Here is a 24,547-nt window from a genome sequence, read left to right as displayed (position 1 = left end):
GTCCCACTCGCCAACTACGCAGGAAGCCTCAGCGGCATAGCAATGGCCTACAGGCGCTTTACCCCCACGAAACTTCTGCATCCCAATGGCCAACAACACGGGAGTCCTCGCCAACACAGCAGTGATCCACAAGCGACCACACTCCGGCCCTGTAAGGTCCTGTGTAGTTCTGGTAAGAGAGAGGTGAGGATATCTACAGTGGTGTATCGCTCAGATTAGGCCAGCCACAGTTAAGTCTTTGGGATGTATGGTGGGCATTTATACCAATTGTGCTTCTCTCTCTCTCTCTCTCTCTCTCTCTCTCTCTCTCTCTCTCTCTCTCTCTCTCTCTCTCTCTCTCTCTCTCTCCCAAGTGAGAGCAAGTTACAGTACAGGAGAGAGGTGAGTCCCCCGGTCACCGGCCGTGGGAGAGTACCTCAAGCCTCCTCTCCCCGGCCTACTCACCACACACATATTAGGTTTCAACATCCAAGGGGAAAAAACACAGTAGCCATCTGTAACAACCCTCCCTCCTCCCCCAGGCTGAGGCGGCCCCCATAGTTTCCTCACTCTCAGCCCTCATGTACAACATGTGTACATTGCGTCATGTTCCTACACTCGTCCTTACGAGTACACGTGACCTCATTATGTACGTACTTTTACTGTCAATATGAAAACTTCCCTCCTTCGACGACTGGGGGAGAAGGAGTCCCTTCTGGGTCCTTGGGACCAAAATATCATCCACCAGTGTTGATGTACTGTGCCCACTGCACGCTCTATGCTTGCCTCCACCTTCGTCCCTAGGTGGAGAGAGAGAGAGAGAGAGAGAGAGAGAGAGAGAGAGAGAGAGAGAGAGAGAGAGAGAGAGAGAGAGAGTTAATACGATGAGAGGAGGGAAAGTGCGTTGCATAATAAAATATGGAATCGTCATCTTAAAGACTGAATGGCGTCAGAAACTACAGAGACGAGTAAGAAAGTAGGCGACGGGACAGAACCCTGCGGAGCGCCACTGCCCGATAAGACAGGAGATCCCCCGGGGAAGTCGCTCCATCAACGTAACGTCCTATGTAATACTAACCCACTGGGGGTCTGACTAAGACCCTTTGTGACCCCCTGTCATCCTTCGGCGCCACCGATCAACGAATACAGGAAAACACAGCACCTAAGGAGGAAGCTATGCACCGGAGAATAAGAGAAAAGCTGAGAGTGAAAAAAAAAAAGAAGGAAGGGAGTTCAAGAAGCAGACTCTGAGCGACGACAAAAGTCTCACCAAAATCCCTCACGCATAGGAGAACCAGAGGAGAGATCACCAGTGTGCCCCGCACTTGCATTACTGATCCGCAGGGGAAAGCTTAGGTATCTAAGATCACGAACGCTGGAGCTGTGTCTGAAGAAGTGTGGTGGGTCTCGGTCGCCCGATGGCGGTCAAGCGGGCCCTGGGAAACCATCCTGCCCTCCTAAACCGGTAGCGCCCTCCAGGTTCGTCTCAGAGCTGTCAAATTGTACGACCATAAAAGTTTCGTGAAGAAAAAAAAATGAGGGGAAAAAACGAGAAAAGAGTATAAGCTGTACGAGTTGTGTGCTGTCAAGTGTAAAATAGGAAAGTGGTGTCATAAGAGATTGTGGATTCAGAGCCAGCAAACCCAACACGGAGACGAAGCAACTTGAGGAAAGACGAGAAGACACCAAACCCCCGGGTCAGGGAGGGGTCGGGGAACGTGACAGACACCACAGCGGTGCTGCTGGCTCACTGCGCCACGAGCCAGCGCTCCGAGGTGACTGTCACTAACCTCTCTCGTTACCCCAGGTGATGTGCCTCCTCACTGGTCGGATGCCTCCCTGCCTTCTACTGCACTCCACGCCTCACAACCCTCATGTTCCTCGCTACTTCTCTAAAATCTCACTCGACCCTCAACATTCCCCATACTTCACCCTCGTGTTCCTCACTATACCTCATTACCTCAGTGTCCCTCATACCTCACTAAGCTCCTGCTATTTCTCGTACATCCACCCTCACGTTCCTCATACCTCTCTACCCTCGTTATTCTTCACGCCTCGGTCAATAACCTGACGCCCCTCACTATTTTTCAAACCTTACCACCTCTGTGCTCCTCATTATTCTTCATCTTCGTCCTCCACAACACATCCCCCCCTCCTCATACCTCACTACCCTCAAACTCCTCCTAACCACAACTTGGCCACTGGTAGTTGTGAGGGACCACCACAACCTTGCCCTGCCAGTCGAGGACCAAGGTAAGCTCCTCTTGACCCACACCAGAAGCGGCCTCAGCTGTACCACTCATCAACGGTGCGTCTGTTGTCTTTGTCCCTGTCCTTGTTGTTGTTGTTGTGCTTGTGGAGGGAGTGGGGAACGGTGGCCAATAAGAAAACATGGGTCTGGTCTGACCCAGATCATCATAGGTCAGAGTAGACTATTACAATCACTGGCATGAAAGTGGACGCAGTGTTGATCCACGTGTTGTGGCCCCGGACGTCGCTGGCCTGAGTGCTGATGTCAAGGTGATGTTAGTAGCCTGACTGTGTTCCCCCGGGACTTACCACACACACACACATACACACACACACACACACACACACACACACACACACACACACACGTTCACGACACATAAGCTCCAGCACCACGTCTCCGAGAACACCTACGCACCATACTACGCCTCCAACAACACCTACACCCCACACTGAGCCTCCAGTAACACCCACGCCCTCCACAACACTTGCAAAACACACACGCCCCACACTACACCTCCAACGTCACCTCCAATTAAAATCATCTTCACCTGAATCTAACTGATTAAGGAAGGTAACATAGTATATGTAAACAGGACATAGAGGGAACACGAAGGTAGGGAAGCAAGGATCACACGTTCTCTCCACTACACACAGCTTACACAGCTACTCCATTACACCCACAGCTTACACAGCTACTCCACTACACCCACAGCTTACACGGCTACTCCACTACACCCACAGCTTACACGGCTACTCCACTACACACACTGCTTGCACAGCCACTCCACTACACACACAGCTTACACAGCTGCCCCTACACCCACAGCTTACACGGCTACTCCACTACACACACAGCTTACACAGCTGCCCCTACACCCACACTTTACACAGCTACTCCACTGCACACGGCTTACACAGCTTGCGCAGCTGATCCATTACCCACATCTTACACAGCTACTTCCCCACCCGAAGCTTACACAGCTGCCCCACCCCCCCACCTCCCCGGGGCTTACACAACTACCACGCTCTCGTAAGAGCACAGAGCGCGGCCGGGGGTGGTGGCCGTGGCGTGGGAGAGCCTGGGAGATTAGCGGACACAATACGGTGATTGACTCTCACTCCAGCTGGCCAGCGCGCGACCCACCCACACTACGCACTCACCCCCAGCTGACTGAACTCTGAACTCCCCGCGCGTCAAAAGAGGCCGTATGTTTAAAAAGTCTCTCTCTCTCTCTCTCTCTCTCTCTCTCTCTCTCTCTCTCTCTCTCTCTCTCTCTCTCTCTCTCTCTCTCTCTCACACACACACACACACAAAACGAGGCACGCCACCCGTGTCTACAGCGGGCGGTGTCGCTCGTAAGCCACATTTGCCAGCCTGGTACATACGCGTCCTCCACTCCTCCCGCCACCATCCCCGTACCTCTGGCTACCTATTCGCACTGGTACCGGAAGATTAGCGTCAGGAAGGTGCCTCATTATCCGCGGGTGGCATTCCCCAATGGCAGTGGTGGCGGCGGTGGCTGGCCTGGTGGTGGCAGTGGCAGTGGTGGCGGTGGTGGCTGGCCTGGTGGTGGCAGTGGCAGTGGTGGCGGTGGTGGCTGGCCTGGTGGTGGCAGTGGCAGTGGTGGCGGTGGTGGCTGGCTTAGTAATGTTGGTGGTGGTGGCGGTGGTGGGAGCGTCGTCAGCCCAGCTCTTCCTTAAACTAAACACCCACACCTTATTCTTCACCTCTCCCTTTCATATGCAAAGTTCCTGTCAACTTTCTGGCTCACTATAGACGCTCGCGCGCGCGCGGATGTATGTGTGTGTGTGTGTGTGTGTGTGTGTGTGTGTGTGCGTCGTACACCAGAGCAGGGAGGCCCTCACTTTGTCTCGGGGGTTCCTTACGCCGCCCGGGGCTCTACACATTGTCTTGGTCCCAACACGCAATCTTACGGGATACGCATCGTCGCATCCAGGTCCCATTAAACTGTCCCCACGGTCTGTATGTTGCTGCCACATCCAGGGCCCCGTACGCTGCCCCGGGAATGACACACTGTCGCATCCAGCGCCTTACACTGTCCCAGGGTCTATTAAACTGTCGCATCCAGGGCCCCTTACAGTATCTCAGGGTCGACATACAGTCGCATCCACAGCCCCTTACAGTTTCTCAGGGTCTACAAAACTGTCGCATCCAGGGCCCCTTACTGTGTCTCAGGGACGAAAACTGTCGCATCCAGGGACCCTTTACAGTGTCTCAGGGTCTAGTCTCAGGGTCTACAAAACTGTCGCATCCAGGGCCCCCTTACAGTGTCTCAGGGTCGACAAATCGCGTCTTAAGGCCCAGGCATCGCGGCATCCAAGGACCCTGACGGTGTCCCTGGGCTCACACAACTCTGCATTCTCTCAGTACTCACGGAGCATCGCGGTCTCGAGGGGCTCAGGTGGTGCCACACCCACAGACCCTTAATACACCCGGGCGTCCGACACCTCAAGAGTGTGTCAAGACCCGTCCCTCTAGATGCACTGCACGGCATCCCATGGCGTAACACACGTCCCGCACCCCCCCAAAAAAAAAACTTTGTCCCACTGTCGTCATTCTCGGCCGTACTTTACCTATCCTCCCACAACGATGACCTTGGGATTAAAACTTCATAGCGTTCCCAACCACCGCGCAGAGGTCCGGGTTCGACTCCTTGCTGTTGTAAGGCACTATGTGGTATATATATATATATATATATATATATATATATATATATATATATATATATATATATATATATATATATATATAGCGGGGGCTGGAAATCCTTCCCTCTCGTTTTTTCAATTTTCCAAAAGAGGAACAGAGAAGGGGCCAAGTGAGGCTGTTTCCTCAAAAGCCCAGTCCTCTGTTCTTAACGCTACCTCGCTAAAGCGGGAAATAGCGAACAGTATAATACAATACATATATATATATAAGATACTGTTTCGTCTTTAAGAATTCATTTGCTTAATAAGAATTCTCGGTGGTGCTGGAGAGCCATCAGGAAGGACCTCGTTCACAGCACGAGATTTCCGTATCTTAAACTGTGTAGTGACCCCCTGACCTCTAACCTCTTGACCTCAAAATCAACAGTCGTTTTCTTGTCCTCAGGGGGCGACACCAGAATCATGCTGAGTGGTTAATACTGCATTACTGCGCTGAAACTTTAAAAAAAAAAAAGTCACCTCCAAAATCAACTCCTCAGGGCATGGACGGCCTTGAACCCATGACTTTCTGACCTCTAAAATCAGTAATGATATTCTAGCTTCCCCTCCTACGTATCTTCGTACGAAAGTCTATGAGTCAGAGGATGGGAATTACAGTTATCATACGGGGACAATAAAACGAGGACAGAAAGACAGACACACACAGTGAAGCAGATTTAGTATAGGGTCCCCACAAAACCAGGTTTTCTGAGAGTCGAATTAAGTAATTACTCTCCTTGCCCTCCAGCAGCAGTAGGAGGAGGGTGACAATGACGGCGGTGGCAGAAGTGGGTGGGATAAAAGGCAGACGAAGGGATGTGGTAGACAAGTGATCGGTTGGGACACACACACACACACACACACACACACACACACGCACTTCTCTTTATGCAAATAAGTACTGCAGTGACCACGATCTTTTCTTTTTGAACTTTTAACCTCAAAAAAAAAAATCACAATGAATCTATACCTCTGACACCCTCATCCCTAATCCCCTCTCCCACAAAAAGGGAAACGTGGGTAGCAGCTGTTAACGGGATCCACACGCCAGGTTTGAAGTTAATATGCGAAAACAACACATCTGACAAGCGTGGCATTGCTACTGATATCTGGACCTTATTAAGGGACCTTCCTCTTCCTGAGGGACACTTTCATGCTTAGCTGCTCAGATCCGTCCCACGGTGAGACTGCGCAAAAAATAAGAATCGCCTCCGAAACCAACTCGTAAAACGCGAGTGTGGCCTCGTCTCTCGTCCTCCAAATTGTCCTCAAATCTGATTCTAACAAAATCGGACCGTAAGTTTAGCGGTTACACGGAGGAAATTTAGCTACGGACGGGCGTACGGACGCAGGAGGAGGTGACTACGATATGACATGGTGAAGAAATCGTTTTCTGAGGTACTGAGTAGTAAGTAAGGGTAGTCCACGACCGTTGTAGCCTTCACTACCACCACGGCGGCCGTGGCTTAATGATGGGCCTGATCTTCGGACCGACCGACCGACCTCACGATGGTGAGGGCCGCCAGGGAGGCCCTCACCAGCGGCTGCGTGGGGTCGCGTCGTCTCGCTCGAGGCTCTTCGCAAGGATGATGGGAAGAGGTCGGGTGGTGGCGGTGGTGGTCCATGGCGGCTGAGGGAAATCAACTTTAAAAACTATTTTAAGCCCGCGATCATTCACTCAGCACCAGGGGGGACCTGACCAGCCTACACACCACACACCGGGGCGGCAGCACCACCACCCACCACCACCGTCAGGAGTCAGCCACCACCACCACCACCACCGTCAGGAGTCAGCCACTATCACCAACACACACCGGGGCGGCAGCACCAGCACCACCACCGTCAGGAGTCAGCCACCACCACCACCACACACCGGGGCGGCAGCACCACCACCACCACCGTCAGGAGTCAGCCACCACCACCAACACCACTGTCAGGAGTCAGCCACCACCACCACCACACACCGGGGCGGCAGCACCACCACCCACCACCACCACCGTCAGGAGTTAGCCACAACCATCACCACCAGCGTCAGGAGTTAGCCACAACCATCACCACCACAGCCGCTTGACCCAGCTCGTTCCCACCTAACCATCAACCCGACCCGACCCGACCCGACCCATATAAGACCCCCCCGGGATATTACCTGCAAATCGAGTCTTCCCTCGTTTAAATCACCTGTGAAATGAAGACCTCAGGCAGGCAGGTGTTTCCCTTCGGGTTCAAGGCCGCGTACGCGGTGGTGACCAGCACACCGCTCTGTGTGTGTGTGTCTGTGTGTGTGTGTGTGTGTGTGTGTGTGTGTGTGTGTGTGTGCTGGGGTTCAGCTCCATCCTCACCAACACAGGCACCACAGCGCCACCACCCGTGGCAACGACGCACACAGCAGCGCGATGCAGGTCGGCTCTCCCCCCTTTCCCCCCGTGTGGGGCCCACACCTGGACTCTTCTTCTTCATCGTCCGCCGCAAACGTTGTTACTTCCGCATCACGCACTCACGTCACCAGCTCCTCCTGGTGACGGCCAGAGAAACGTCAGGCAGTCCACGACCCGCCTTTCTCAAGCGTCGAACTCACTAGCCTCTCTGTATAGATCCTTCTGATGGCGTTTAGTCCTACCTCACTCTCCTACTCCTCTCGTCCATCCAGGATAAGGCTCGACCTACAACTTGACACCTACGACTCATATGTCCGGCTCACGCTCAGCCTCGTCTTTCTCAGTACAGCAACTCGGTCACATCCATTCCTCCGTGCACTTCACACAACCTTCCTTCTCCGTCTGTCCCTCGTCGTACATCCCCGCTGAACCCCGCCCCCCCCCCCTTCCCCCAACACTCAGGATCGGAACCACAGCAAGTCTGCGCAAGGGAAAAGAGGTTGGCATCCATCGTAACGGCCGGCCCTCGAGCGGCTGGTCGCCGAACGGAAACCAAGGGAAGAAGCAGCCACTCGCGTGGAACAGGTTCCAGACATCAGTGGCTCGGGCACAAGCAGAAGAGCTCACGAGAGCAATGGCCGAAATAATAGCCGTAAAAGAGAGAGAGAGAGAGAGTAAAGCGACGTCAAGGAGGACAAAATGAATTGAGTCAAAAAAGAGACTCGTTTCCACTCTGGTTAACTGAGAGGCGAGAAGTAATTCACGCTGAGGCAGATGAGAACCATCGCAGACAGGGAGAAACTGCTCCAAAGAATAACTGCACCGTGGCAGCATATCGTGGAGGCAGATTTTGTGATGATCATTACGAGGGATTCCCGGGACACAGCGGCAGGCAGACACGGGCATGAACAAGCCTATCGTGCGGAAATACAGACAGAAATTACGATCTTGATGCGTCGAATTCAAGCCGATTACTGCTTTCCCCCATTCGGAATTGCTGCACAGGTTCGGGTGACGAGAGGGAAAATGTGTGCAGAGTTGTGAAAACAAGCTGCACGATCCAGCCACGAGGTCCGCTAATGAATTTTGAAATCCATACAGTCCAGTTCTGCTCACAGAGTAATGGGGCTGTATAGAGTCAGTCATAGTGTTCTGCTCACTGAGTAATGGGGCTGTATAGAGTCAGTCATAGTGTTCTGCTCACTGAGTAATGGGGCTGTATAGAGTCAGTCATAGTGTTCTGCTCACAGAGTAATGGGGCTGTATAGAGTCAGTCATAGTGTTCTGCTCACTGAGTAATGGGGCTGTATAGAGTCAGTCACAGTGTTCTGCTCACAGAGTAATGGGGCTGTATAGAGTCAGTCATAGTGTTCTGCTCACTGAGTAATGGGGCTGTATAGAGTCAGTCATAGTGTTCTGCTCACAGAGTAATGGGGGTCTATAGAGTCAGTCATAATGTTCTGCTCACAGAGTAATGGGGCTGTATAGAGTCAGTCATAGTGTTCTGCTCACAGAGTAATGGGGCTGTATAGAGTCAGTCATAGTGTTCTGCTCACAGAGTAATGGGGGTGTATAGAGTCAGTCATAGTGTGAGTAATGAGAAAATACTGTAACATTTGACACGAGAAAAATGGCGATGGACAGGTAAACCTATGTAACTAAAATTGTTTGGCGATGGACAGGTAAACCTATGTAACTAAAATTGTTTGGCGATGGACAGGTAAACCTATGTAACTAAAATTGTTTGGCGATGGACAGGTAAACCTATGTAACTAAAATTGTCTCAATTTCACGTGGAATATGGAACAAATGTCAAAAAAAGTGAAACGTGTACTTTCAACGAGTCAAATCTAAAAACCTGGCATTTAAAGAAGGATTTCTTCAACTTAAACGAGAAAGAAACAGAAATTCAGCGTGTTCTGGCGTTACCACCATACATTTGCATGTTTCCTTTGGCAAAAAACCCCAGGGACCGAGCCAGCCCGCGCACAATCATTCGTCATCTGTGAAACGTTTATCATCAGGTCTTACACTCTCAACTGTATCATCAAACTCTTGCCCTATTCAGAATGTTAGCAGAAATCACGTCTCATCACCATAAGAAGTGCCAGATGCGGTGGTCGCATCTGGCATTTCTCCAACCAATTCTCACAAACCATGATGGGGAAAAAAAAAATCTATTTCTATCATTATCTAATCTCTAATGCCTATCACCACCCATAACTATTCTCTGCATGATTTAAACATACAGCATCAAATATAATTTCATACTGGATAACCATTTTAAACTTGTTACTAAACAATATAGTACCCCCCATCAGCCAATAAAGAAGATGGAATGTCAAATATTTCTTAAAGAAAATGTAAAGATTACAAGTATCGGATTTGTTTAGACTTAGAATAATTCTGTCTCCGAGACACGTTTAAATGCTTCAGCGTCCATGACTTATATTTTGTCCATGTCTTCTGAATAAAAGAATTCTGATCCTCTGAACGAACTCTGAGCTAGGCTAGCTAGGACAAGACGGGGGAATATTCATCCCCTTTAAACATTCTTCAACCGCTCGGGAAGATGTCGGCCACTTTTTAATCATACTTCTCTTCATTTACTTTAGACGTTATCCTTTCGCTGGAACTGGCAAACTGTGAGTATAAGAAACGGTAATCTCCTGGAAATATACCCTCTCCGACAGGCATGAAATATGTGGTCACAACAAGCGCGTGCGTGCGTTATCCTAAATGAAATTAGAAGTCTGACACGCATGGATGAGCTCACTTACACAACAGGGTGGCTTATGACTACAATGTTTCTCTCTCTCTCTCTCTCTCTCTCTCTCTCTCTCTCTCTCTCTCTCTCTCTCTCTCTCTCTCTCGGCAGTCAGAGGATAACAGATGATATATACATATATATATATATATATATATATATATATATATATATATATATATATATATATATATATATATATATATTATCCCTGGGGATAGGGGAGAAAGAATACTTCCCACGTATTCCCTGCGTGTCGTAGAAGGCGACTAAACGGGGAGGGAGCGGGTGGCTGGAAATCCTCCCCTCTCGTTTTTTTTTTTTTTTCAATTTTACAAAAGAAGGAACAGAGAAGGGGGGGCCAGGCGAGGATATTCCCTCAAATGCCCAGTCCTCCGTTCTTAACGCTACCTCGCTAACGCGGGAAATGGCCAATAGTATGGAAAAAAGAATATATATATATATATATATATATATATATATATATATATATATATATATATATATATATATATATATATATACCGGGCATCAAAAAAACTCCATAATTACCAACGTCAGTGCGAGAAAGCATCTGCCTCGTGAGATCAGACACCACATTCCCGTTTCGTCATGCCTTGACACAGGAAGGTGTGGTGAAAAGGACAGAGAGACTTGGGAAGCAAGACTTAACACGAGCAGTATAGTTTGTCTGCTTGCAAAAGCAACGACTTCCTTTCACGCAAGCACACCGGGCAAACGTTTGTGACCGCGTTCATAACAACAGTAATGGTATACCACTGAGGTTTTCGTGAGGGGGTTACGTTAACAGTAAGTTAAGCTTGCAAGCAGTGGATGCCGTATTATTTAATTCAATTGACAATCATCTGCCGTGTCCACGATAGAGGTCATTTAGCGGCGGATTTTCTTTTGCACCTTTTGGTAAAAAAAAAAAAGAAAAAAAAAAAGATTAACGCATTCAAAACTTCCTTTTTCTTTCTTACACTAACCTAAACTATAAAGTCTAGATTATGTACCAATCACTAAGGTTCTACTGTGCACCAATCATTACGGCTACATTACCAATCAATAGCACTTAGCTCAACCAATTAATTACACTTTAGCTAAACGAGTATTTCCACGTAAGAACTAATTTGGTTTAGGCTACTGGGTAACAACTCATTAGGATAGTCTGCTAGGTAACCACTAATTAGGAAAGGCTACTGGGTAATAACTCATTAAGATAGTCTGCTAGGTAACCACTAATTAGGATAGGCTACTAGGTAACAACTCATTAGGATAGGCTACTAGGTAACAACTCATTAGGATAGGCTAAGTATTAATATCGGTACACTAAGCAACAAGGAGTGAGGCTCTATGAAAGAAGCACCAATCAACATAAACTGCGCAAGTGACGTAAGTAAATCTAATGGATTTCTAACTGATTTTCATTCCTATCTAAAACCACACTATGACCGTGTAGCAGCCGTAAACGCTAAGTCACTTCAGCCTAAACGCTCAAGTCCTTTGTAAGGCCATTCAAAACTCGGGCACTTGAGAGAGATCATGTTCCACTGTCAAAAGGCTAGCGTCCACATAATTCATTCACCTGCCGATGTGCCAGGGGAGTAGCGAAGCATTGGCATTATAGTTACGTAGTCTTCATCTGTTCTCGTCATGATGCCGGCGAGTTTACTCTTAACCCATCTTGTAAAATCATTATCCCAGCTGTATAATACGCTAACATACGGTGTTGGTAAAATCTCGCCTGTTTCCGGTTAAGCTACCAAAGAAAAATATAAATACGCTACAGGACAGGGATGACACGCCATTCATCGGCCACCACCTCATCACTGGACAATAGACTCTCGCTAGGAGCCCTACCCCCCCACACACACCCTGTGTGCTCTGGACATCCTCCTAAGGCTTCACATAGGCGCCCTACCTCCTCCTCACCCCTGTATGCTCAGATAACACATCTAACGCAGAACCAAGCAAAGAAGACGAGCCACTTCTTCCATCAGATGGCACGGAACTAAGATCTCTGGAGGCGCGCAACCGTCGACACATCACAATTTTCCACATGCTATCATCTAAACCTACCCAACGCCACTCGTCGCTACCAGCTGGACTGTGTCCATACATCCTAGTCATCTTCCGCACTCTGCTGGCCGTGCCAGTCCACACTACCTACCACTGCTCAACGTTCATTCAGCACTCCTTTGCCTCCTGGAGACTCGTCTACGCAGAAAATGACCCGTCGTCCACAAACAGTTAGCTTCGCCCTTCATTTGGTCGTCAGGGCGCGCCGTCTGGACAACAATGTCTTGCCTTCGTCTTCGAAAGAATTATGATTCTATGTCGTGTAAGTGTTTATCATACATGATAAACAGTGGTCGAAGATTTAATATCTTTGTTGACACCAATGACTAACCTTGTAACCCTTGGCCACTGTTTGAAGTCTGTTTTTTTTCCCCAAAAGAAGGAATAGAGAAGGGGGCTAGGTGAGGATATTCCCTCAAAGGCCCAGTCCTCATCCTCTCTTCTTAACGCTACCTCGCTAATGCGGGAAATGGCGAAAAGTATGAGAAAGAAAGAAAGAAATATATATATATATATATATATATATATATATATATATATATATATATATATATATATATATATATATATATATATATATATATGCTACAATTCTCATAAACCTGGCCATATACAGAAAAAAGTAACGTGATCCCAATCGGCTCCTATGGATGAAATTTTGTTAAGTACACATTTCTACAACTTCACATTTCTTTCCATGAAGAAAGTGAGAGAGAGCCAAGAATGGCCTTCCGTACCCTCACCTCAAAACACCACAGAACTATACTGACCGGCTGGGGTGGGAGGACGGGAAATTTACTGTAACTGTTATATTTTCAGCAACGCTCAGGGGAAGGAAGAAAACATCCTGGTCTAATGTTGACATCTGGGGAGTTACACGAACACACGAGAGAGAGAGAGAGAGAGAGAGAGAGAGAGAGAGAGAGAGAGAGAGAGAGAGAGAGAGAGAGAGAGAGAGAGAGAGAGATTGTGTTAAGCTTCTATTTGAGGACGGGAAGTGGACGAAACTTTATAACAACACATTTCTCGGGAGTTTTACCAAATCAAGTAGACCGTAGCCACAATTCCTAGTCTGCAGTTTTCCGTAGATATTTTTGAAGTCGCATAAAAATGACCAAGAGTGAGTGTCCTTGCTCAAGTTACAACTTGTGTTGTTGTTTTTTCCTGTACGTCTTGCCTTGTCTTTTAACCCTGTGTGTATATACCATGTCTTCATTCTTACACATCAGCCTACACCAGATATCCATTTATCGACCAGCCGCAGGGGGAGGTCATGAACACTGGGTGGGTTGAGTGTGAGCTCAGTGCTGCGCCCAGGATTCGAACCCGTGCAAGCTCGGCCACGGGAGGGGATCCGTGCTGACTCATGGTCAGCAACGCTAACCAACACACACACACACACACACACACACACACACACAGAGCCGAAGCCTGCCCTACTGGGAAGCTGAACATCTGGTTGGGGCGTAGGTTCTACTACGCGCCACAGGTTTTCGAACCCATGCGGGTCCGACCCCGGTAAAGCCCGAGGTGACTCATGGTTGATAACAATAACCAGTATACCACTGAGGCCTGTGTGTGTGTGTGTGTGTGTGTGTGTGTGTGTGTGTGTGTGTGTGTGTGTGTGTCACAATCACAAAGTTTGAGGGGATTATCACTGCATGTGAATTTCAAATGTCACATCAATCACAATTAAGTGATCCGAATGAGAACAATAGTTTTGAGCGACAGGAGCACACGCACACACACACACACACACACACACACACACACACACACACGTTACTAAATCACTACTACCATTAATTCAATTGACCACTGGAATTTGAATAGTTTATTTCCGCCGTACTATTCAGAGAGGTGTAAAAAAATTATTAACCGAACAATTTGCAACACAGTTACATAATTCAAAAGAACAGAGTGACGGAATTATGAATTCAGCGAGTGGAAAATGAAATTCGGCATTTATCAGGCCGTTCAAACGTACAATTCAATTATTCATATTTCAGTAAAGGAAATCCACATTAACAATTAATACACGTAAAATAATAAGTATGGTTTTTTCAGTAGCAGTAATACACGTAAAGTAAAAAAAAAAAAAAATATTTCTTAATAGGAGCAATACACGTAAAATAAAAACAAAGTATTTTTCAATAGAAATTATTCCTTTTTCTTCTAGTATAATAATAGTCCTTACTTTCACTAGATACGAGAAACGTAGGTCGCTTTGTTTTTCTTTCTAGAATGTACCAGTCCAATACAATCCTTACTCTCACTAAACAGGAGAGACGCAGGTTTGTTTTTCTAGAATGTCTAATCAGTCACTGGCTAGTGTGCCCTGGGTTAAAGGTATGGGCTATACGTACACAGTGGAAAGTGTGTGTGTGCAGTGAACAGGCCTCAGGCCTAAACAGCCAACCCCCAGCTGCTAAGGATATATGTAATGACGTAAAACTAAAATCCAAAACTCATGCAAACTGTGCCTACTTCCTTCACCATATCGGAGGGAATATATATATATATATATATATATATATATATATATATATATATATATATATATATATATATATATATATATTCCTATGAGTCCACGGGGAAAATGAAACAGGAAAAGTTCCCAGGTGCACTTTCGTGTAATAATCACATCATCAGGGGAGACACAAGATAGAAATATAACAGTCAGTTGATATACATAGAAGAGACGAAGCTAGGACGCCATTTGGTAAACATGTGATTGTCCAAAAAAACAATATATATATATATATATATATATATATATATATATATATATATATATATATATATATATATATATATATATATATATATATATATATATATATCCACTTTACGTAAGCACGCCCGCCACCACCTACCTACCCTCTTCTCCCCTCCAAGCAAGTATCTTCACCGCTCCCCCACCAACAAGAGTCAGCCTTCCTCCCATGGGGCGAAATTACTGGTGGTGGCGGTGGCGGTGGTAGGGTGTTGAACCTTCCCTTAGTAACAAAAATAGAACCCTCATCAAGCACTTTTGTTATTGTTGTTGTGGTTGGAATGTACGTAGTCGGGTTTTTTTTTATAATTGGTAAATACACCGACGGACAATCCGATAACGAGAATGGGGCCATTTTCTGAGCGCTAAATTCTAATTAATGTTACTAATGTGTAAAGAAAAAAAAATATATGTGACAGGATGAACAGGATCACGCCCAAAATCTGTCGGGCACTGACACTTCAACAGAACCCCTAAACGAGAGAGAGAGAGAGAGAGAGAGAGAGAGAGAGAGAGAGAGAGAGAGAGAGAGAGAGAGAGAGAGAGAGAGAGAGAGAGACTTGACTCACACGAGCACCTTCGACGAAATTTGGCCCCAAAAAAAAAATCGTCTCACGGATCGCTTGGTGCACACCACATCACCTCAGACGCCACCTGCATAATATTACGTCACTGTCGATTCCTGGCTCATCTGGGACTGATTTCAAACCTCTCGTATCAAATGATTCTGTTGTTATCCCATACGTGTTGTTCCCTCTCTCTCTCTCTCTCTCTCTCTCTCTCTCTCTCCTCTCTCTCTCTCTCTCTCTCTCTCTCTCTCTCCTGGCAGGCAGCACATTTGAGTGATCGTTCTAGGTTCCTGGATGGGGCCGTCGAGCAGTTTCGTCTTGATTCATTGTCTTTTGTGTTCCGCGGTATTCTTGAAGGGGAATAACTCTTAGTGTATCTTCCCTCTCGCTAGAGAGGGATTCAGCTTTAACGCATCCATGCCCTCAATTTCCCCCGCCACGCGTCGGCTATCATCCATCTCCCACTTCTTTCTATACTACGTTGCTGAAATTCTTTGATGTCCTTTGTGGTAAGGTCATACATTCCCACACCCCCTTCGATTTTCGCGCGTGAGGCGCTTCACGAATCTCCTCTCTCTTTAATATTTTTATTCGTACGTTGATTTCACAGTCGACCATACAACACAGCAGCAGTATTCCGTATCTCGCTTCTTATACATACATAAATACACATTCAACAAACCCATCAGTAGTAGGTTTCCATCTCGAGTGCTGAAGGGACTTTAGAATCATCCTACTTATTCCTATGACTTGAGAGAGAGAGAGAGAGAGAGAGAGAGAGAGAGAGAGAGAGAGAGAGAGAGAGAGAGAGAGAGAGAGAGAGAGAGAGAAGCAGCAGCAGCAGCAGCAACACCGGTGAGGGCGTGGATGGACGGACGCGCTACCGCCATTAGGTTAAGCTCCAGTACCTATTAATAGTCCAGCACACATGATGGGCGGGGAGGTGTGGACGGCTGTGATCGGTACATGCATGATGTGGCAGCCCTGCATCATTGAAGGAGGAAAGCCTCCCGGCCTGACGGGCCCCTAATGCGTTTTCACATATACAAACACATCCGGATGCGAACCTCTCCCAACAAAACCTGGTGACTTTACGCCAGTGGCTAACAATCGCTAACTTTGCGACGCACAAGTGACGACACGACGCTAACTTTGTGACGACACGACGCTAACTTTGTGACGACATGACGCTAACTTTGTGACGAACCCGACGATTTTTTGACACGCATGCACGAACTTGACACACCCGATGACCCTATGACCCCCAAGGGTGACCTTTCGACACACCTGACGCTCCTAGGGACAACGGTGACATGACACATCCACTGACGTTTATACAACTAATGACCTTCTGACATTTTCTTTTCATCTTACAACACCAACGTGACCTTTCGACACACGCGGTAACCTTACCACAACAACCAGTGGTCTTGACATACTACATGAACTGGTTACATCCAAAGACCTTAAAACATCCGATATTCGTGACCTTGTAACACTTCCAGATTGACCCCTGTTACAAACCTGGGATTAAGCTTACGACACATTCTGGGAACCTTTGTGTCTTTGTGACACAATGGGATGACCTTATTCCACATTAGGGTAACTTTGTAATATCCGGGTGACATGACCAACACCAGTGACCGAACATTGCAGTACACAGAGGAACTGCAGTTTACGTTATGTAGGAGCTAGGACACAGTGGACCTGCAGTCTACCTTGCGTACGAGCTAGGATACAGTGGACCAGCACTCTACCTTGCTTAGGAGCTAGGATACAGTGGACCTGCAGTCTACCTTGCGTAGGAGCTAAGGCATAGTGGACCTACAGTCTATCTCGCGTAGGAGCTAGGACACGGTGGACCTGCAGTCAACCTTGCGTATGAGCTAGGATACAGTGGACCAGCAGTCTACCTTGCGTAGGAGCTAGGATACAGTGGACCAGCAGTCTACCTTGTGTAGGAGCTAGGATACAGTGGACCTGCAGTCTACCTTGCGTAGGAGCTAGGACACAGTGGATCTACAGTCTACCTTGAGTAGGACCTAGGACACAGTGGACCTGCAGTCTACCTTGCGTAGGAGCTAGGATACAATGGACCAGCAGTCTACCTTGCGTAGGAGCTAGGACACAGTGGACCTGCAGTCTATCTCGCGTAGGAGCTAGGACACAGTGGACCTGCAGTCAACCTTGCGTATGAGCTAGGATACAGTGGACAAGCAGTCTACCTTGCGTAGGAGCTAGGATACAGAGGACCAGCAGTCTACCTTGTGTAGGAGCTAGGATACAGTGGACCAGCAGTCTACCTTTGCGTAGGAGCTAGGATACAGTGGAACTGTAGAGGCTATTCTATGAATCAGTACTCTCTTTCCGGCAGCGCTGTCCTGGCTAAGAAATGCTTATGTTGCCAGCGGGGATATGAAAAGATAAATTATTTTGAGACAAGTGGTCAGCGCCGGTGGAAGTTCACATGACTTGCCACTAGATAAGGAAAGCACACACACACACACACACACACACACACACACACTGGCCAATAGCAAATAGATCTAAGGAGACACACTGATGGATATAGGCCTCACGGACCGTGAAAAGAGAAAGTTGAAAGAATAAAAGGGGCTGTTTCTCCCTTTTTTATTTTTCTTTACTTATGCGTCTGGCAGCGAGGTGAGGCCTCTCTCTCTCTCTCTCTCTCTCTCTCTCTCTCTCTCTCTCTCTCTCTCTCTCTCTCTCTTCTACTCGTCACGGCCGACAGGATAACGAGACAGACAGCTCACCCGCTTCACCGTGTAGGGCCGCCGTTATTACCAACCCATATGGCTGAACACCACCCATCTCACGAGCCACCACTTTCCCCTAAGCCTTTTGTTGACGCTGCACTGTGTATCTCGGCAATGTAATTCCAGACATGAATCTGATAACAAGAAAAGTATTTTGGCTGGAGGGGAAAAATAATGAAAAAAAAAAGGTTTTATTCATCAAAGGCGTTTTTCCGTTTGATATCTGTGGTTGACGTAAGCCTATTATGCTGTCAAAAGGGGTTTTCTGTTGAGTGAGGGAGAGAAGCTGTGGCCGGCGACGCTGCAGGAAAGCCAACAGAACCTCAAATTGTTCATCACACACCTCGTCTTGGGGAAACGTCTTTTGCAATGCAAAACATATCAATGGTCACATTACATGGTTCAAGAGCCACCAATAATTCGTCATTAGAGGCAGCAATCTTCATACCAATAAATGAATGACCAGTTACTATATAGCTTTTTATATGTATATCTAAAGACCTTCAGGATGGAAATACGAGATTTCTGGAGTGAAGGCGTGCTCAAGGACCGTACCGTCGAGCTCAAGGACCGTACCGTCGAGCTCAAGGACCGTACCGTCGTGCTCATGGACCGTACCGTCGTGCTCATGGACCGTACCGTCGTGCTCATGGACAGTACCGTCGAGCTCAAGGACCGTACCGTCGAGCTCAAGGACCGTACCGTCGTGCTCATGGACCGTACCGTCGTGCTCAAGGACCGTACCGTCGTGCTCATGGACCGTACCGTCGTGCTCATGGACCGTACCGTCGAGCTTAGGGGAACCGTGCTTAAGGGCCATAAGAGTGCACCTTCCTGCTCAGGGGATCTGTACCGTCTTGGTGAAGGGTTGCACCGCAAGGGATCATATTACGAGCCATAGAGCACTCCCCGACAACCAGCAGTGAGGGCAATGGCATGCTGGCTTCATAAGCCAAAGCACAGCAGGAAAAAAAAAAAAAAAGTAAAATGAGAAAGCCGAGACAAAAATAAAAGAAATAAAATTCAAAACGGACCCACCGCTCGGCAGAGCAGAAATCCTCTTCCTCCTCGACTTAAAAATCCTGCCCCACAACACGGCAAGAGGCACATGAAGAGGATTGGGACACAAGAGGACTAGCAAATCCTCTTCTGGGGGAGCTGGCGGGTATCTCTGCCCCCCCCCCCCCAAGCTTACTCTGATTCCACTCCAGAGAAAAATCCTGAGACTGGGGAAACTGACACACGTCCAACCCAAATCAAAAGTCAGCAGGTCTGCCTCACTCTACTGCAAGAGATCACAACTCCAGCGACCTTCAGCGCACCGGGGCTGGAAATCCTGAGTTATAACAATATCCAAAATGGCAATAACACTTACGCTTTAGTTTTACGTCCACGCCAACCTAACGTAGCCTAGTCGTACGGATCTCTGACACCTTAACCAGGTCCAGCAGGTCATTTCTCCAGACTCCGGCCAGTCGTCACGAGAGGCAGTGGAGCAGGAAGGAGGAAGCGATGTGAAATAACGGGAAGGGGAAGACACTATAGTGACCATGGAAGGGGAGGGAAGGAGCCAACATATAGTGAGAAATTCTATGGGGGCTGATGTAGGGTTAGGAGACCTCGCAATGGCGTGGAGGGAGGGAACTAGTGTCACCGTCAGGAAGCAGGCATTTAAATATTTCGGGCAACGGTCAAGTATCCCGGAAAAGTAAGGGGAAATAGAGATAATTCTTTGTGTGTGTGTGTGTGTGTGTGTGTGGGTGGGTGGGTGGGTGGGTGGGTGGGTAGGTGGGTGGGTGGGTGGGTAGGTGGGTGGGTGGGTGGGTGGGCGTGGGTGGGTGGGTGGGTGGGTGGGTGGGTGGGTGGGTGGGTGGGTGGGTGTGTGTGTGTGTGTGTGTGTGTTCATTATCAACCCTTATTCAAATTTTGGTGTGATAAGTGACTTTTAATGTACCTATTATATCTTTTCCAATAATCAGGTCGTCTATAAATATGGACGGGGTGATATAGTAGAATGAAAATATGAGGATAATATTTTACGTAATAAGTATAAATTAGGTGCTTTTAACTACCTTCCAGGTGGCTTCAATATATTATGTTTTCGGTCATAATTTATTCCTTAAATAAAGAATGAGAAGTCTACTGAACATTTTAAGCAGGATGACGACGTAAGCGGAAACAGTTTGTAGGACCAAAATAGCTTCTTATATCAGCATGAATATGAACGCAACCCCACAATGACGGGTCAACGTAATTGTGGCCCACCTGTAAATATACGAAGGATGTTGTTTTGTTCTCTCTGCACCACGACTTCCCTCGCTTCACAATGTCTTCCACGTCATTCCACGATGGTGGCGATACGACGAGTGTTCGCTCTCATATTGCATATCTTTTGTCTCTCAGACCCACACACAATAAACGACGAGAGGCAGGCGATCACATCGCTTACTTAAGTGGATCAAGGACCTAATAGCTATGCCTTAAGGTTGAAGCTTCTGAGGGGCTGCCCCCCTCCCCCCGCCCCTACTGTATACAGAATCGAAACATGTTACGAAACAACAGACAATAAAAAAATTTCTTTGGAAGTATATTAAATGCGTATGCATGTACAACGCAACTAACAAATATTTTGTGACATTTTCTAACAGCAAATTCGTCTATCAAATCTCAAGAAATACATCTGATGGCTATAAACCTCGAGTGCAAGTACAAAGATAATTCTCGATATTTCCTTGCAATTATATCTATTAAATCATTTAAGTCCAGATCTCGTAAAATCTGAGACTCTGAACTCATAATGAAGGGTAGTTCAGTTTTATCCTGGTAGTGGCTAAATGAGGGAGTGGGGCACAGGGATCTCCGACCCCATGTTATCAGTAAAGTGGCATTGACTTGGCTCTAAATGCCTCTGCAAGTATACACAAATGATTCCATCCTACCGTCCCGAACCTACGCATTTTTTTCCCCGGGCCTTAGGCTCAAGCCTAGCTTAATGAGTAATCCGACCCTAGGTAAAATAACGTTAGGTTGGCAATTATAACTTTGAAAACATAACTTGCCTAACTTCGGATGAGCTAAGTGAAGTGTCCTTGTACGGCCTTTATTAAACTGTTTTACCTCACTTTCTCTACTTCGAAACTCGCTTTTCTTTTGTGCCTAAAGGAAACGTGAAAAAAGTAATTTAAGTTAATTCACCCTACGTAATATATATATATATATATATATATATATATATATATATATATATATATATATATATATATATATATATATATATCCTCCCCTCATTTTTTTTTAAATTTTCCAAAAGAAGGAACAGAGAAGGGGGCCATATGAGGATATTCCCTCAAAGGCCCAGTCCTCTGTTCTTAACGCTACCTCGCTAATGCGGGAAATGGCGAATAGTATGAAAAAAAAAAAAAAAAAAATATATATATATATATATATATATATATATATATATATATATATATATATATATATATATATATATATATATATATTCTCCGCACAACTCTCGTGCGCAATTACACCACTAATTACTCCAACTTTTTAATTCTGAATTTACTTGCCATGACAAGGCTGTCGACGTAATTTACCTCAATGACTCGGGCAGCTTCGTCTGTAACATACGACGGTCATCTGCTGACAAATTAACATGATGGACACCTCGGCTCCCTCGAGACGATTCTCCAACGTGCTTTAGTAAGTAATGAATCAATAGTCGTCTACTTGAGGATTAACAGAAAGACGAGGTTTCTTTACGACTATTCACATCAAAAGCTCGCCATTAGTCTATCATCTTGAATAATGGAACGTTTAAGGAAATAAATAATCTTTCATTGCCTTATTTATCAAGGGAAGTCCAATATTTTAGTGAAAATGTCTAAAAGATCCTATGACTTAATGTTTATTTAAAATGCTGGCGCAATATTCGTTCACAAATCCTTACACTTACTTAAAAGATATTTCACACACAGTAATTCAAGAAATTCCTAAGAAAAAAAATAAAAAATTACTGCTTAAATAAAATGTATTATCATTAATTTGACAACATACTCATGTCAGGAACAACCAATTATTCGAATGAAAACTAAACCAACGGAGGTTTCGTTAAAAAAATCCAGGTAACATTACCGGAGTTTTAAGACGACAGTTTAGCGGTTTCCTCAACAGAAAAATGTCATCTTGATCTGTTGATAACCTGCCTGTATGAGACAATTCACCTTACAGATAAGGCAACTGACATAAACCTTTCCTTGATTACTGAGTCTTCGAGTTAAACGAAACTAAAAGCCTAACTCCAAGTCACCTGCCCCAAAAAAGCCATACCAATCATTTCACAACCAGAACATCTACAAACCCGACACTGTTGAGGATGATCCAGTTTAGCAATTACAGCTATTGTAATAATACAGAGTGTCTAACTTCCTTATGAACATAAAATCACGTTCAACAGGAATGTTCTACATAAAATTACACCAGTCAAGTAATAATCATGAATTATAAAGCTACTGTACCTGTGTTCCACGGGTCCATCCGTCACTTCTTAAAACAGTGGCACTCCGGTCCAGGCAAATCTTGTCCATGGTTTACTATACTGTACTGAACACTATAATATTCAGTCACACTGTCAATCCCACCACCAGCTGCTAGCAGCTCCTCCAAGACTGATCGATATATTCAGCCTTTTCCATATTATGTAAATACACTGTATTGTCAACACACCACAATAGTCCGTTCACTTAGTTCTGGAATTCAGCCACACCTGAAGTATTCTCTTGATTTCTGGCTTTTAAAATACACAGGCTGGTCCTCACTCGCTCTCCCATGACAAGAAACACTAAAATGGGTCTAAATTTGTTTTCCTAAGTGAGACTGGAAACAGCGAGGCTGACCTTCGACACGTCCGGGTCTTACAGTCGGTCAATAGATGGCGTTGGCGACATTAAATGCCGTCCTCTGTTTGTATGTTAATAGAAATGAAGTATATGCTTGTGTCAGTCACGAGACTGATTGAATTTTGGTTCCAGAAACACTCCATTACAATACGTGGCTCAAGTCTATGAAAGGGGAATAGTTAGGGAATGTTTACATTCCATATCAATAGTTAAGATCAGGGCTCTGACATTGTTGAGTTCGGTTGAGCACAGTCTTTGGGCAGAGCTGTCCGGGTCGTGCCATAAGGGCGCATCTCCCTTCCCCGATAAAATGAGAAAATTAAAGGAGAAAGAGGGCGCCGATCCCGGTCTCTTTAAATCCAGCAGTGATTGAATTCACTTGTCCTCTTGTGGATGCAAGTACAAACGTATCATTCTATTGGTACTGTAATCACACGACTGTTTCAATGAACTTTATCAAGTACGCGACCGTATTTTTCAGTTTAGTTATCGTAACACGATTATCTCGCTGGGATGTTTCCACTTTTCTTGGCTAAATTCGAAATACTAGTACGGGTGAGGCTATTAGTAACCTTCTACGAGCGAGCGAAACTTTCATACCAAGTTAAACAGATAGACGAACACAGTACCACCTCACACACTGTCTGTCATCTAAAGCGGGCTTAAATAAATTGCTACATAGAGAAACTATATTGAAACTCTGAAAGATAATATTACAAGTTTGTTGAAATATAATTTCTGAATGCGGAATTTTCGATGACTTATGATGTACGGTTGCAAAAACTATACACATGGTAGCATTTGTTCATAAATATTCTTAGAGCAATTCATATAATTTTCATCATAGGCGTATAATATAGTATGGACAGCATTATGGTAGGACAGAAATAACTCACAAGAAAAATTACAAACACTCTTGTAAAGAGCAACGTTGGTGTCGGTTTAATTAACTCTGCTCCAAGTACTATAACTCCAGGTCTAAAGTTCCAACATTTAGTCTTTTTCAAAACGTATGGCAAACCCTGGGAAAATTATTGCGCAGGATAATAAGTCTAGTAATGGATAATACGACAGAATAATGCGAGCTTGGGGGTCTCATTAAGGTGTAATTAGGCACATTAATAAAATAATGCTAGCTAACGAAAAACTGAAAGAAAAGTAAATTGGAAAAGCAAAGATGTCTTGGGTGGAACGTGAGGCGGACGACTACGTGTTGTATGCATGTCACGACAGCAAGGTAATCTGGTTTAAACAACCGTCTAGTTAGTCATTATATATATATATATATATATATATATATATATATATATATATATATATATATATATATATATATATATATATATCACCGAAGCT

At 45.9% G+C, this 24,547-nt stretch overlaps 1 protein-coding gene across 1 annotated transcript in view; it reads right to left on the bottom strand.

Annotated features, from left to right (window-relative positions):
* LOC139746573 (uncharacterized) overlaps positions 1 to 22,844 on the bottom strand; it is a 408,313-nt gene extending 385,469 nt beyond the window's left edge. Inside the window, exon 1 of the mRNA XM_071657956.1 lies at positions 22,811 to 22,844. Within this exon, the coding sequence (XP_071514057.1) occupies positions 22,811 to 22,829 (19 nt within the window). The 5' untranslated portion in view covers positions 22,830 to 22,844. The remainder of the gene's footprint in view (positions 1 to 22,810) is intronic.
* Between the last annotated feature and the right edge of the window lie 1,703 nt (positions 22,845 to 24,547).

The sequence above is a fragment of the Panulirus ornatus genome, chromosome 65 (assembly GCF_036320965.1).
Source record: "Panulirus ornatus isolate Po-2019 chromosome 65, ASM3632096v1, whole genome shotgun sequence".
Classification (NCBI taxonomy): domain Eukaryota; kingdom Metazoa; phylum Arthropoda; class Malacostraca; order Decapoda; family Palinuridae; genus Panulirus; species Panulirus ornatus.
Note: the sequence above shows the minus strand (reverse complement) of the source record. Positions and strands in the feature narration are given on the sequence as shown.